General features: G+C 40.9%; 1 protein-coding gene across 3 annotated transcripts; it reads right to left on the reverse strand.

Moving 5' to 3' along the window:
- Nucleotides 1-1268: 1268 nt before the first annotated feature.
- GPATCH11 (G-patch domain containing 11) lies at nt 1269-15081 on the reverse strand. 3 transcript variants are annotated; one of them, XM_081100628.1, is made up of 10 exons: nt 14504-15081; nt 12941-13021; nt 11542-11613; nt 10237-10463; nt 9479-9520; nt 8135-8255; nt 7714-7804; nt 6573-6689; nt 5625-5706; nt 1269-2713 (listed from the first exon to the last, which is right to left on the reverse strand). In XM_081100628.1, the coding sequence occupies exons 3-10, from the start codon at nt 11598-11600 to the stop codon at nt 2550-2552; spliced, it is 903 nt and encodes a 300-aa protein (XP_080956754.1). In that variant the 5' UTR covers nt 11601-11613; nt 12941-13021; nt 14504-15081; the 3' UTR covers nt 1269-2549. The 3 variants fall into 3 exon arrangements, with proteins under 3 accessions (XP_080956754.1, XP_080956755.1, XP_080956756.1); XM_081100630.1 differs by lacking the exon at nt 1269-2713 and adding an exon at nt 3127-4743; XM_081100629.1 differs by lacking the exon at nt 14504-15081 and having other exon boundaries at nt 12980-12998.
- Between the last annotated feature and the right edge of the window lie 238 nt (nt 15082-15319).

Below are 15319 nucleotides of genomic sequence, written 5' to 3' on the forward strand. Positions count from 1 at the left end.
GATATAATGAGTAAGCTGTACTCAAAAGAAGGCAGCCTTATTTTTACCTTTTCATTTTAATATTTGTTACTTCTTAGAAGTTTTTATTTTTGAGTATACATTTTCTAAGCCTCAAAATTATAATGAATAAAATGTATCCTCTTAATTAGAGGAGGAGAGGGGTAAAGTCCAGAGACCTTATTTGCAAATTATAAAGCACACGTGGAAATTTTGAAAGATATTCCTATATATGACATATAGATATAGATATAGATATAGATATAGATGATATAGATATAGATATAGATATAGATGATATAGATATAGATAGATAGATAGATTGATAATGCATTCACCTTTTTAAGAAATTTCTTTTGCTGGAGTATTTTAAAACAAATTTAAGGCATTATGGCATCTAACTTGAAAATACTTAAAATGATCTTTATCTCTAAGAGATAAGATCTTTTAATGTTAACAAAACCGCAATATCATTGTCACTCAACAAAATTAATAAGATGTTTTTAATTACTAGTATATCATAAATCAGCATGCATTCAGTTTTCCTGTCTCAAAAGTATCTTTCTACAGGTTGTTTCGATCAGAATTCAACATTGCATTTAGTTGGTGTCTCTTTTACTCTCTAACATTTACCCTTGTTTTTAGTTTCTTTCTTCTTGCCATGTATTTGAGGAAGGAACTGGAATATTTATCATAGAATTTACTCCATTCCAGATTTGGCTGATGGTATCCCCCTGGTGTCTAGTTAGTTCTAGAAACTTGATTTGATTCTGATTTGATACTTCCCCCTAAGAATACTGCAGAGGTGATATTATATCCTTTCTGGTTAAAATGTCTGGTGGTTCCACTTTGGGTGATTTTCAGATTGATTGGTGGCTCGTGGTGCTGTCATCCATCACAAGGCTTCCTTTCAATCTCTCAGCTAATGGTTTTAGCAACCATTGATGAATGTCGTCTGGATCCATTAATTCATTAGGGGTTACAAAATAGTGATTTTTGGATTCTATCAAACTCTTGCATTTATCATCTATGATTCTTCTATAAAGAACTTTCTCTAAGGCTGAATGGGAAAGATGGGGTAAATATTTACCATTATTTTGTCAGCCTTGAAAGAAATCCCATGCCCATTAGCAGTCATTCCTCATTCCCCCCCATTCTAGGCAATCACTGATCTACTAGTATCTGCTATCTCTATGGATTTCCCCATTCTGGACATTTCATTTAAGTGGAATCATACAATACGTGGTCTTATTCACTTCGTGTAATTTTTTAAGGTTTATTCAGGTTGTAGCATGGATCAGTTCTTTTTATTGAATACTTCATATTTTTTAAAAAATATATTTTATTGATTTTTTACAGAGAGGAAGGGAGAGGGATAGTCAGAAACATCAATGAGAGAGAAACATCGATCAGCTGCCTTCTGCATGCCTCCTACTGGGGATGTGCCTGCCACCAAGGTACATGCCCTTGACTGGAATGGAACCTAGGACCCTTTGGTCCGCAGGCCAATGCTCTATCCACTGAGCCAAACCGGTCAGGGCTGGATACTTCATTTTATTTACTCGTTAATTGATGGACATTTGGGTTGTTTCCCTTTTCCTGCTGTTATGAAGAAGGCTACTATGAATGTTCATGTTCAGGTTTTATGTGGACATGTTCTCTTGGGCATGTACCTAAGAGTGAAACTGCTGGGTCACATTGTAACTCCTTCCTCGTTACTTTGCATATCAGAGTTATGTTCAGAACCCATATCCAGTGCTACTTCCATTGTGTTCCACCATCTCCCTCTCAGAATGAAACTTCTCCCTAGTACTCCCATTGTGTAGTCCCTCTATATTGTGCTTTCCAGTCGGCCTCAGAGCTCAGCTATTCCCACATGGCTGTTCAGCTCATACTGTGAATTGCTGGAAAGCAGGGACAGGCACGCTGCTTATTGTATAGCCAAGACATCGAGTACACTGCCCTGCATACAGCAGGAACTCTATGCTGTGCTTTTGAATGGGTGGAGAGTGTTAATTTTATGTGATCGAACTTACAAAATAGATCTAATACTAAATGTCCACTTTAAAATGTTAACTATGAAATGTTTGGCAAATAACACTTAAAGGTCTGTAAGGCAAATCAGTTTGCTACACTGAAATCTGCTTATTTTGAAATTCAGAAGCTCTAGTATGTGGGATTTGAAATTAGGAAAATGAAACATTTTAGAAATTATAGATAGGACTTTGAAAATAAACAGCACAATATAAACAAAAGTAAATAACATTAAAATTTACTTGATGTTTCAAATTTCACATAGATGTTCTAAAGGTAATTGAAAAATTGTATTCAATGTTTTGCTTCCTGTGGTCTTCATTATTGTCTAGTTATGAACTCATAAAAGGCCTATATGAATAAAACATTTTTACTCACACTGAAAGCCTTCATTTGGAACCACTGAAGGATAAGAATGGCGGGATGTCTCTCTCCCACTCTCCAAGGCAGGCCCTGGGCTTGGAAATGCAGATCACCCTCTGGTGGAGTCATGGGGTCCAACTAGGTTATTCCCATTCTCAGCAGAATTGTACATGAACATACTCAGTATATTCTAGGCCACTGGGCAGGTGGTGGGCTGTCCCCACAGTCACAAAGAGGAGACAAGGAAGCCAGTTCCCGATTCCCATGTGACACATTCCACATGGCTTTGGGGCTGACTGAAAGAATACAGGCATGTTGGCTGAAATGACAGGAAAGGATTTGACTGTAAATCTGAGGGAAAGATATACTCCTTTTAGTTATTAACATAGTTTTATTATTTTTAAATGAAACGAGTAAATATTCAACAGCATTATTTAACTATATGGACAATATATATTTTTAAATATATTTTATTGATTTTTTACAGAGAGGAAGGAGAGGGAGAGAGTTAGAAAAATCAATGAGAGAGAACCACTGATCAGCTGCCTCCTGCACAACCCCTACTGGGGATGTGCCCGCAACCAAGGCACATGCCCTTGACTGGAATCAAACCTGGGACCCTACAGTCCACAGGCCAATGCTCTATCCACTGAGCCAAACCAGTTAGGGCAACGACAATTTATTTTTAACTTTATTTTTATTTATTTATTTATTTATTTATTTATTTATTTTAGAGAATATGCAGCGGGAGGGAGTTTGCTGTGGGAGGGAGTATTTTATTTTTATTGGTGACAGTATTACAGATGTCCCACATATTTTGTACATGTACTTATATTCATAAAAATGATTCATGCTCTGTATGAATAACTGAGGCCCAGAAATAAACCAGGTTAGTGGTTCTCAAGCTCTGCTGCATCTTAGAGTCAAGGGCACTGCTGCCAAGGCCCCAGTGACAAATGGCATCAGAATCTCTGGGGGTGGGACCCTCGTATTCTTTTTTAAAGCTCCCCATGTTCAACCTGAGGACCAGTGAACTAGGTCACGTTAGGTCGGAGGCTAAAACAAGTTGTGCTATTGATTAGCTTGTGCCAGAGTAGCTTAGCTTTGGCTATGTTCTCGTGTATGCTGTTTCTAACAAAAGGGAGAAGAGGTTGACCTCTTGCTCTTCACTACTGAAAGGTGAGAGGTAAAACTGTACAGGGGAGTTCACAATGCTATCCCAAGTCTATATTTAACCTATAGCATTAGTTCTCACCCACAGGTGCTTATGAGACTCATTCTTAGAACTTTAAAATAAATACAGACACGCAGGAACTATCCTAGATTAGCTCATCAAAATCATTTTTTAAAAAGTTCATGGTTTTAATGCCCAACCTTGGATGGAGCTCTGCAGAGGTGTGCCACAGTAGGTCTTCAGCTGCATTCAGTGAAATTATAGGGAAGATTTCAGCTTAAGACAGAAAAATAACTTTGAAATTGCTTACACCTACCCAGCAATGGAATGGTTTAAGGCAGTGAGCTCTGAGAAGTGTGGGAACAAGCTCTGTGAACCCTCATTCATTCCCTCTCAATAGAGGGATGTCTTTTTGTTTGTTAATCCTCACCTGAGGATATTTTTTCCGTTGATTTTTAGAGAGAGTGGAAGGGAGGAAACATTAATGTGAGAGAGAAACCTTGACGGGATTTGAATCCAGGACCCTTCAGTGGGCATGCTGACTCTCTATTCATTGAGCCAAACTGGCCAGGGCAGCGATGTCTTATCTGATGAGTGATTTTGGGAGACAGAACTAGCACATGAGGCTCAGTCCCTGGTGGATCCTCTCACCTAGAAAGCTAACTGGTCTCAAAATGCAAAGTTGGGCTGTGTCCCTGCAAGGCAGAGAGAGGCCTGCCGTTCTCGCCAATCAGGCAGATTTATTAGGGAGCCTGACTGGAGACAGGTCAGCCTTGCTCTCTGTTTTAGCTTCACGGACAATAAAGCTGATATTATGATATCTGACTTCCACATCTTATTTTTTAACTTGTTCCCAAATGAAGAGGGGAATAAGAGAGTTACCTGTTGGTGTCCTTAAATTCCATAAGCATCACAATAGAGCCATAACTTGTAATGGCCCAGCTGGTGTTCTGAAAAAGCATTCCATTATTTTATTTTTGGAGTCCATGAACTTTTATATTTTAAAGTACAAAGTACCTCTAAAGTAGAAAAAAAAAACATAAAAATTTTTGGGAATTCTAACTGCTTAACTGTCTAGGAAACAACAGCATTTTCCAAGTTTCTACTTTATTGAGAATCTTAGTCATGATCTGCAGAAGTTGGTCCTGGGCAATTTGAAGACAGGTCTTCTTTATCTGTAATTTACATGAAGAAAATAGAAGACTTGTAAACTATTCTAGACAATTATTTCAACATAACATGCATTTTGTAGTTTTGTTTGCTCCTGATTGTTAAACCAGGAAAAGATACTAGTAAAAACAACAATAACCAAAACTTCTTCACTCTCAAGTTCAAAGCCCTTAAATTCGAGTCAATAAAGCCAGCATGGGCAAATATATTAAAAGGAAAAGCACTTGGCTCTGTAATACATATGACAAGTTTTAAACCATTTCTTTCTAAAATTTAAAAAAAAAAAGGGGATTTCAACATGCTGATTTTTATGGTTCAGGGACAAATATTCTATTTATATAATAATGAGTTCTAAAAAGTTAATATATCTTTGAAGTATCTATAACTTAAGAAATATTAAAAATAAAGCATAAAAAAATTATCCTTAAGTGAATAAAAGACTGAAAAATTCCCTTCTGCACTCTGTTTCCAAACAGTTAAAAACACCTTTAACAAGGCCTCAAATATTTCTATACTTACTACTTATTTAAGACATTGAGTCTACATTACCTTTTGGATAGAATAAGAAATTTCCATTATCTATGGGAAATATGACGTTCATAAAAAAAAATAAAGTTAAAATCAAAGAGCATTTGTGCCATAACCGGTTTGGCTCAAATGGATAGAGCGTCGGCCTGCGGACTGAAAGGTCCCAGGTTCGATTCCGGTCAAGGGCATGTACCTTGGTTGCGGGCACATCCCCAGTGGGAGATGTGCAGGAGGCGGCTGATCGATGTTTCTAACTCTCTATCTCTCCCTTCCTCTCTGTAAAAAATCAATAAAATATCTTAAAAAAGAAAGAGCATTTGTATTCAATATTTTTTAAAAGTTTAAAGCATTTTCTTACCTTCATAGGCTGTTCCACACCAAATACAATACAGATGTTCTTCTCTTAAATAACTCGTCAATATCTGTAATTTCTCCAGTACCTAGATATAGGACACAAGCACATTAATGGTTCACATTGACTGAGATCTTGGTTTTCTGGTCTCTGGGATCATGCTGAACTAGCCCAAGGCCATAAATCTTCCGCTACACTCTCTACCAGTCAGGACAGGTGTGAAAGGCAGAATGTTTTAGCATGTGTCCCAGTTTGCCAGCTACCCTGATTATTTTCACAAGTTTTCCAGACAGAATAAAGACTACTTGTTAACATTCAGAAATAGAATTTGGCTGGCTCTATTAGGATGAGGATCGTTTAAAGATCACTTCTACTTTCAAAGAATCTACCTTCCCCACTGCCTCCCTGTGCCATTACAGTTCTCATCAGTGGTCTCCCATTTCAGTGGAACATAGGTTTTTCAAATTTTGAATGTTTCCTACCAAAGTGTTATGTACATGTAACCATAGAAATGTGTAGTGATTTCTTGCATAATCTCCTCTTCCTTTTAATTGAGTTTTGCTTTGTTTTGTTTGTGGGTGGGGAAGAAGGTACTTATGAGAATCAATTCCACAAGTTTAACAGGAAACAAGGTAAAAATGAAAATAATTTATATTTGCAGCTAATCCATCAACCACACTAGAGCAGAGATGAGAGGGTAAACTGAGGCTAAAGGGAAACATTATAAAGTTTTGATCTGGGGCTAACAAACCTATAAGGCAGTAGTTCTCAACTAGGGTGATTTCCCCTCAGAGGACATTTCACAATGTCTGGAGATATTTTCAGTTGTCACAAGTGCAACAGGCATCTTACAATACACAGAACAGCACCCCAGAACAAACCACTACCCGGCTCAAAATGTCAATAGTGCCAATGCTGAGACACCCTGCTTAAGGAAATGATCCCAAAACATACACTTAAATCGTCACTCTCATAGTCATCTTCATCTTGTTCGTTTTCTTCCTCTTCCTCTTCTTCAGTCTCCTCTTCGAGCCTCAGCCAGTACCAGGCCTCCCTGGGAACCTGTATATTCTGAAAATGTAGAATTGTACCCAATTAAACATAGCTAAACATGAGTCTATCACCATAGCTAAACATGAGTCTATCACCAGTATGTTCATGTCAACATGAATTCATCCTTTTGATTAAATATTTACTGAGTGCTGCTTCAAGAGTAAAGCACTGCACTGTAAACTCTGGGGATGCAAAACCCAATTAAAAAAAAATATATATATATTTAAATCCTCATCCCAGGACATGCTTATTGAATTTTAGAGGGAGATGGTGGGAGAGACAGACAGAGGGGGAAACATCAATGTAAGAGAGAAACATCAATCAGTAGCCTTCCTGTACAGGGCCTACACACCCCAAATAGGAATTGAACCTGAAACCTAGGTATGTGCCCTGACCAGGAATCAAACCTGCCACCTTTTGTGCATGAGACAAACCTCTAACCAACTGAGCTACCTAGCTAGGGCCCAATTAGAATATTGTATTGTCTCCAATTTGCTGTCAGTCTAGTAGGGAAAATAAGCTATGGACATAAATAGCTTAATGGATATAAAATAATACATACAAGGACACATATGTAATGCCTTAACCAATAAAGAAAAATATACAAAATAATACATAAAAGCTAGAAAATCTTAAGAGTCAACACATACATTCAAAATAAAGTGCTAGGGAAATATATAAAAATGAGGTTGCTCCTAGCAATGTATTTCAAGATAATAGAAATTCTTACATTTTGAGACTTTAAAAACTATATTTTTAAAACTGATTTTGAGAGAGAGAAATCAATAAAAATTATATCTATTTTTTTGTCAGATGGGCAAAAAATACATTTTTTGGTGTGTCACAGATTTTTAGTAATTAGTTTATTAGATGTGCCATTAGATGAAAAAGGTGGAAAATTTCTGCTTTACTCCGCAGAAGACGAGGTATACCAGAATTGGAATGTCTTGTTGGTTTGTTGTTTTTAAACGTAAATTCATGGCAAATCACATTGGGTGCCACAACACTTCACTACCAAACTGAAAGCAGGTAAAAGGCTTGCCTTCTGAGTATCCAATTGTTGACAGGCTCGCTGGCTTCTTCTAAGATCTCCTTCCAGCTTCATTTCATCTTGCTTACTTTTAAGTCGCATTCTAATTAAAGAAAAAAATAGCACATTACAGGTCTGTACTTGCTTTATCCATTTTCTATGCCCAAGTACTAAAAAACTACCTGGTCAGTGGGCTCAGTGGTTGAGGGTCAACCTATGAACCAGGAGGTCGCAGTTTGATTCCCAGTCATACTTGTCTAGATTGAGGCCTCTAACCCCAGTGTGTGGCGTGCAGGAGGCAGCCGAGCAATGATTCTCTCATCATTAATGTTTCTATCCCTCTATCCCTCTCCCCTCCTCTCTGAAATCTATTAAAAACAAAAACACACTGAGACAAGGTGAAACCAAAAGCAGCTCAAATACAAAGTTTTACCGGAACTGCTCTGCAGCGTTTTCTTCAGCTTTGTTTTTCATGTGAATCTTTCTTCTGTAGCTTTCTAATTTTTCCTCTGCTTTCCGTTTTAATAAAGTCTCATGACCAATGCCACTTTTTCCTGTTCAGACAACTCTGTGAGAAGCTTATTAAATTTACATTTCAAAACGTGACAATTTTATATTTATAAATTAAATGCAGTTGTAACTTGAGTACAATCACTCAAAATCATTTGATCAGAATGACAGGGCCCTAACCGCTTTGGCTCAGTGGATAGAGCGTCGGCCTGCGGACTGAAGGGTCCCGGGTTCGATTCCGGCCAAGGGCATGTACCTAGGTTGCAGGCACATCCCTGGTAGTGGGTGTGCAGGAGGCAGCTGATCAATGTTTCTCTCTCATCGATGTTTCTAACTCTCTATCCCACTCCCTCCTCTCTGTAAAAAATCAATAAAATATATTTAAAAAAAAAATGACAGGAGAAAACAGATTAAAAAAACAACAACCCTAAACACACAATTTGAGTTTTTACAAAGACCATTATTAGTTTGATCTAATATGACAGTAATACTATACAATTTGTTTAAATTGGGAGAACAACTCCAACAGTTACACTTTCATATAAATATGATGAACAAATAAAACATGTATTTTTCAAATATAATTTATTCAAAGTACTAAGAAAAACATTTATTTTTAAATTTTATTTTGCAAATGCAGTTTACATTCAATATTATTTTGTATTCGTTTTAGGTGTCTAGCATACTAGTTAGACAATCATATACTTTACAAAGTGACCTGATAGTTAAGGAAAACTTTTAATGGATAAATCTGTCTCAGAATACTTTCAGAACATTCCAATTGTTAAAATACCTTTGCATTTTTAATGGTTACAACAATTTCCCCCCAGATTTTTTATTATTTAAAATTTTATACTCACTAAAACTTATTTTTATTTTGAAAGGTTTAGAAATTTAACTAAGAAAAATTTTCCTGAGGACTTCCTATGATAAAAACTGTAACAGGCCGAAACCGGTTTGGCTCAGTGGATAGAGCGCCGGCCTGCGGACTGAAAGGTCCCAGGTTCGATTCCGGTCAAGGCCATGTACCTGGGTTGCGGGCACATCCCCAGTGGGAGATGTGCAGAAGGCAGCTGATCGATGTTTCTGACTCTCTATCTCTCTCCCTTTCTCTCTGTAAAAAATCAATAAAATATATTTTAAAAAAACCAAAAAAAAAAAACTGTAACAGTACCACCATAAAAAAGTACTTATTAAGCAAATGTATGTGCTAGATATAAGCATAAGTTATTATTACTGGTAAATGTCCCTAAAAATAATTACATACCTGTTTTGACATTGAGAGGAATTGGTTCAACAATACCATCTCCTAATAAAAAGAGAACAAAACACAAACTACTTTAGAAATTCTTCCTCAAACGATTGACAAGCAGAGTATGCAACTTCACAACGTTCTACAGAAATCCTCTCCTGTTTCAGTGATATTCAAACTGCAATCTGAACATCAATACTGTAAATCAATTACCTCATTTTGAATACATAGTCCTCAATAAGGCTGACCCACAGCCTCCTGGGTCACCTAAAGGTAGTGTTTTAAGAAGTAAAAGACTTATATTAAACATCCAAGAGGATGACAGAAGCTACTTTAAATATATAGCCTCTATATTTTATTAAACGGTTTCACTTCCTACAAAGAGAAGTGAGAACGGAGCCTCTCCAACTTAGGCAGCTGCTACAGGTACAGAGCAAACAGGGTAGAGCCCTGGCATAGTCCTCAATGTTGTTGCATTTTCCTTTGGCCATTGTTGGCTGTTGTCTCCATTGTAAGCTTTGCTCATCCCCATTGTTTGTGACTTCAAGGCTGAGCTGGGCTGATAAGCAGCTCCTGGTGGCCCATGGTTGTCTACAGTGGACGTGGGAAGATGAAAGTTCTCCATAATACTTGTTAACACATGAGAGCCTAAGACGCTTACGTGGTTTGGGTTTCTGTGTAGATGAGTAAGATCAAACAGCCACCTCTGGTACCCAGGGGTGAACCACCATCTCGTGGTTGGGAACACGTTTTCATGTCTGGATGTGACTTACCACTCTTGCCCAGGGCCTGGCCACTTTTATATCCCATCTTCCGGAGCAAAGCAAACCCTCTGTTCTCACAGCCCAGTGCATTCTTCAGCCCCATGTCACGTCGTTCTTGTTCTTCTTCTCTTAAACTCTTCTGCCTATTTTTCACATTAGCTTCTTGTTGCTTTTCTTCTTTTCGACGGGCTTCTCGGACTTGCCTCAGCATTGGCAATCCTGGTCTGATATCTTCTCTGAAGAATAAGGGAAAAGGCTGTTTTAGAGGAGTACATGAAGTTTTCTCATGACTTTGAAACTTACTCACCCGACACTACTTCATATTTCAGTGCTACCTCTCTGACCATCTTTGTTATCATAAATATTAGAATGTAATCAGTGACCTGAGAGTGGCTATTTTAATAAAAATGATGATGGTCGTTGCCAGATTATGGAAAACTAAAAGTATACAGTTTAAAAAATAAGCTTTCATTAATTTTTCTAGGTGGCTGGCAACAATAACGAGCCAAGCTGAACAGTAGCTAGGAGAAACAAAAAGATGAAATAAAGGAAAGGAGCAAATGTCCTAGGAAGAGGGGAATAAAAAGAATCAAAGGCGGAGTAAAATGCATAACACTCAGAGGCTCCTTGTAGCACTGTGTGGATATGTAGATGGTGTCCCAATAAAGCAATAAAACTAACTTTCCAACCTCACATTTAAAGTTAATGTCATTGCTTAAGAGTTTACATTAATGTCTTATACACAACATTCCATTGCCGGAAGCCGGTCCATCCTTGCTGCTTGACACAGTCGCTGCAGGGAAGAAACATCTGCACAGCATACGTTTCAAGGGACCTAGCGTATATGGCATACTGTTCTTAATATGTTTGCTCATCTTCTTGGTGCTATGTGTTTTAACCAAGGTCACCTCTCTGAGAAAGGTTGTTTCCCCAGGTAGGGATTTTTCCCTAAAGTTAGTGAGGGAATAAAACCCCTTAACTAAATGCCAGGTGGGTAGTTAATCACTTTAACTACGAACAATCACCCTTAAGCTACATAATCTTTACTCCCTGGAATGGAGATAAGAAACGCCCTAACCTTTCAAATAGAAATGGACAGGATTAAAATCAACTGGTATAAATACAGATGTAACAAGACAATAAAAGATAGAACTTGGCTGGAGATCCTGGGTAGAGATCCTGGCTAGGCTGCTGATCACCTGAACGCTGCCCCTGTGTCCTTCATTCTTTGCCGACTCCGTCCACACCTTTGGGGACCCCTGGACCTGCTGGGGCTGGACCCCAACATTCCATGAGGTGTACACATTGACTTACTGGACATTAATGAAGGAATCAGACATATAGTCCTCTTCTTCCTCCATGTTCAACTTCATATAACAGAAGTATCTGCAAATCAAATAGGACAGGGTAACAGTTATTAATTTTTAAGAGTCTGATTATGCATTTCTAAAAGGTGCCCAGGTGATGTTCATGCTTTCCTTTGGGAGCCCAGTCCTTTGGCCTCCTCATGGTTCTAGACCAGGGGTGGGCAAACTTTTTGACTCGAGGGCCACAACTGGTTCTTAAACTGGACTGGAGGGCCGGAACAAAAGCATGGATGGAGTGTTTGTGTGAACTAATATAAATTCAAAGTAAACATCATTACATAAAAGGGTACGGTCTTTTTTTTTTTTTTTTAGTTTTATGCATTTCAAACGGTCTGGATCCAGCCCGCGGGCTGTAGTTTGCCTATGGCTGTTCTAGAGGAAGGTGACAATTCCTATACTCTCTTAGGCACAAGATGGCCAACTGTAGTACTTTATGTCCCTGCAACAGGGGAGAGGATGACTTAACCAGGGCAAAGAAGACCCTCTTTCTTTACATGGTATGAATATGTGCGCTGTGGGGAAAGAAACTCTTCATTGGGGTTTCTGAACTGGAAGGATGTGAAGCTGGGCTGCAGATGGCCATCTTCTTGGCCATATGAAGAGATCCTGTTCTGCAGAATGAACCCAGACAGAGAAAATGGACAAAGATAGGCCTAAAAGCAATGGGTGTCCAACCCTAGTTTCCAAGACCATGATTTCTGTAGTTCTTTCTTTGACTCTGTGACCTAGCATTCTTCCCAGCTACACAGGCTAATAAGTGTCCTCATTCCTTAAACTTGTTGGAGTAGGAATTCTGTCAACTGCAACCAAGAGTCTGATCATTGGATGAAAAAATATATTACTGTATTAGTTTTTAATATTTTTAATGTCTATCTTGCCAACTGAGTTGTAAACCACAAAGACAAATCCCCTGTATGCCAATGCCTACACCATTGTGTCCCAAACATCATAAATTCTTAATGTTCAGCAATGATGAGAAAAAGGGTCTTTAATGATATTTGTAATTTTGTGATAATAAATGCATTTTCCCTACAGTGCCATGTCTTTTTTAAAAAACTTGATGTAAATATATCATCAATACAGAAAGCCACATAAAACAAATGTATTGCCTAATGAATTATCATGAGGCAAACACTCTTATAACCAGGTGGTAGCCTCCAAGATGGCCCCCAGTGATTCTTGCGTCTCGGTTTTCAACAACCCTGTGTAGTCTCCTTCCACAGTAAACATGATTGACCTGCATAACCACGCGGATATTGTGGAAAGGAAGGAGTATGGTGGCTTGGTCATAAATGACACTACAGCTCTCAGTTAGATCACTCTGACTCAGAAGTTAGATTACTCACTCTGAAGGACGTTAGCTGTCATGTAGTGAGGACACTCACGCAGCTCTATGGAGAGGTCCACACGGGAGGAACAGAGGTTTCCTGTGGACAACAAATTTGAAAGTGACATGAGTGAGCTACCTTGGAAATGGATCCTCCAGTGCCAGTCCAGCCTTCAAATGACTCAGCCTGGGCTGGCATCTTCACCATAACTTCTTAAGGAAGTCCACGCTAAGCTAAGCCAGTAAGAAACTCCTGATCCACAGAAACTGTGATAGAATAAATGATTATAGTTATTCAAGCTGATAAATGCCGGGATAATGTGATACAATAAAAGATAACGCAAACCATCACTCATATCAGAAGCTAGGACCTCGCTGGCCACCTCAGGAGCCCTCTTTGTCCTCCAGTCACTCACACTCCTTCTAGTCACTTCCTTTTCTTTATAGTTGCATCATTCACGTGTGCATCCTTAAACATTACAGTTTAGATTTGCCTATTTTCCTTTTTAGTATAATAAGCTTAAAATGCGGAAGATTATATTCAGCATTTGTTGTAATTCACCCACCAGATTCTTCGTTTGTAATAACAGCATTCTTACACATAATGGTTTAGCACTTAACCAGCGTATCACACATTTTTTTTTTTTAGCCCATTTAACCATCATTAAATCTCTACAAGCTAAGACTATAGTTAGTCCTGCTTACTAGTTGGAGAAATTAAGGCTCCATATGGCTCAATGTCTTGTCAACACCACAAGGAAACCAGGTCTCGGGGCTCTTATTACTGCACATGGGATTAGACTATTTTTAAGGGACCCGTTCGGTACTCAAGTGCTAGGCAGATCCGAATGGGTTACAGGGACTTGTTAAAGGGCACACTATGCTTTAGCATCCTCCATTCCCATCAAGCATAAGCATACACCGCACAAGGCGACAATCCAGACAGGATGGGGGTGGCCTGGACCACAGTGACAGCAGTGGGAGTGGGCGTATTTTGAAGGTAGAGCTACCAAGGTTTGCCAAAGGACTGGAAACAATGTCAAGGATTACCTCAAGGCTTTTGGGCTGAATACCGGGAGGAATGGGGTTCCTAGGTTTTGAGAGCGGTTCGGCTGTAGCAGACTTGGTTTTGTTTCGTTTGGGCAGAGAGGGGGCAGGGAGGTGGCAGCAAGAGTGCTGCTTCAGACACCCCGAGAGCCCCACTACACATCCCGGTGGAGAGATGGGATAAGGGGATGGACTTACAACAAAAGGTGTCAAGGCGAAAATCCAGACAGAGCTGGGGGTGGCTTGGACCATGGTGCCCGCCGTGGAAGTGGGTGTATTTTGAAGGCAGAGCTAACAAGATTTGCCGAGGGACTGGAAACGATGTCAAGGATTAACTCAAAAGTACGCCTCAGCCTCCAACTCTCCCTTCAGCGACCGCCGATCCCCACCCACTCAGGTCCCTCCCGGCTGCGAGCGTCCCCCAGCCGCGACCAGCGACCACACCGGTGGGAACGCGGGTGGCGGTGTGATGGGCTAGTCACAGCCAACACACAGATCACCGCCCTGTCATCCCATCCGGGCCTCAGTCTCTTACCTGGCAGTTCTACTCGCCCGGGGCCAGCGCACGACAGCGCACGCTCACCAACCTGCGGAGGACTTCGGGGCCTCCGCGCACACCTGAGTTTCCGGGTGCAGAATCCGTGGGAAACCTGCAGCGGGCGGGCGGGGCCGGGAGCGCGCGGGCAGTGCGCTTGCGCAAGGCCACCCTTCTGCGCACGCGCGCTCTCCTCGCTTCCTGCTTGTAGGACCGCGGGAGGCGGCGCATCCGGGTCCCTCGGCAGCTGCCTCTAACCGCGGAGCCTAGCGGACCGGCCCCGGCTAGACTAGGAGGTGAGGCCGCCGCGTCCGCCGCCAAAGCCAGCACATGGGCGCGCCTACACGCCCCTGGCCCCCGCGCATTTTCAGAGGCGAGGGTTCGAGGTCGTCACGTCCGCGCCGCCTGGGGTTGACAGCCCGAGTGGCTCCCTGGGCCTGCGGCGGCCTCTGCCTTGTCCCCAGCCCGGCGCTGCGTTAAGGGGCTCGGAGGCGCCGCGGTGACCCGCCCCGCTGAGCGCGCCGCCTCCGCCCGGGGATGTCACCGAAGCTGCAGCCTCGGGGACCTGGCCGCCCGCCCCGTTCCTGTAGGAAGACGCAGGGAGACGTCCAGTGCGGGGCCTTCTCGCTGGGGCGATTGGATAGGTGCAGCCGGGAGGGGAGGGTGCGGTGCAGCCAGCGGTGGACGAGAAAAGGCCAGGCAGGCGGGCCCGGCAGGTGTTTGGTCTCGGTGCTTTTCCGTTTTCCGGTTCATGGAATGGGTTATTGACCTGTGTTTTTTGTAGGCATTTTTTTTTCTTCCTGGAAAAATGCCTCA

This window comes from Myotis nattereri (assembly GCF_964212035.1).
Source record: "Myotis nattereri genome assembly, chromosome: 10".
Classification (NCBI taxonomy): Eukaryota; Metazoa; Chordata; class Mammalia; order Chiroptera; family Vespertilionidae; genus Myotis; species Myotis nattereri.

Coding starts and splice junctions, on each gene's coding strand:
- GPATCH11 (XM_081100628.1), bottom strand. CDS start 11,600: ATGAAGTTGAACATGGAGGAAGAAGAGGACTATATGTCTGATTCCTTC. Junction 10,464..11,541: donor GATTCCTTCATTAATGTCCA/GTAAGTCAATGT, acceptor CTTATTCTTCAG/AGAAGATATCAGACCAGGAT. Junction 7,805..8,134: donor AACGCTGCAGAGCAGTTCCG/GTAAAACTTTGT, acceptor TTCTTTAATTAG/AATGCGACTTAAAAGTAAGC.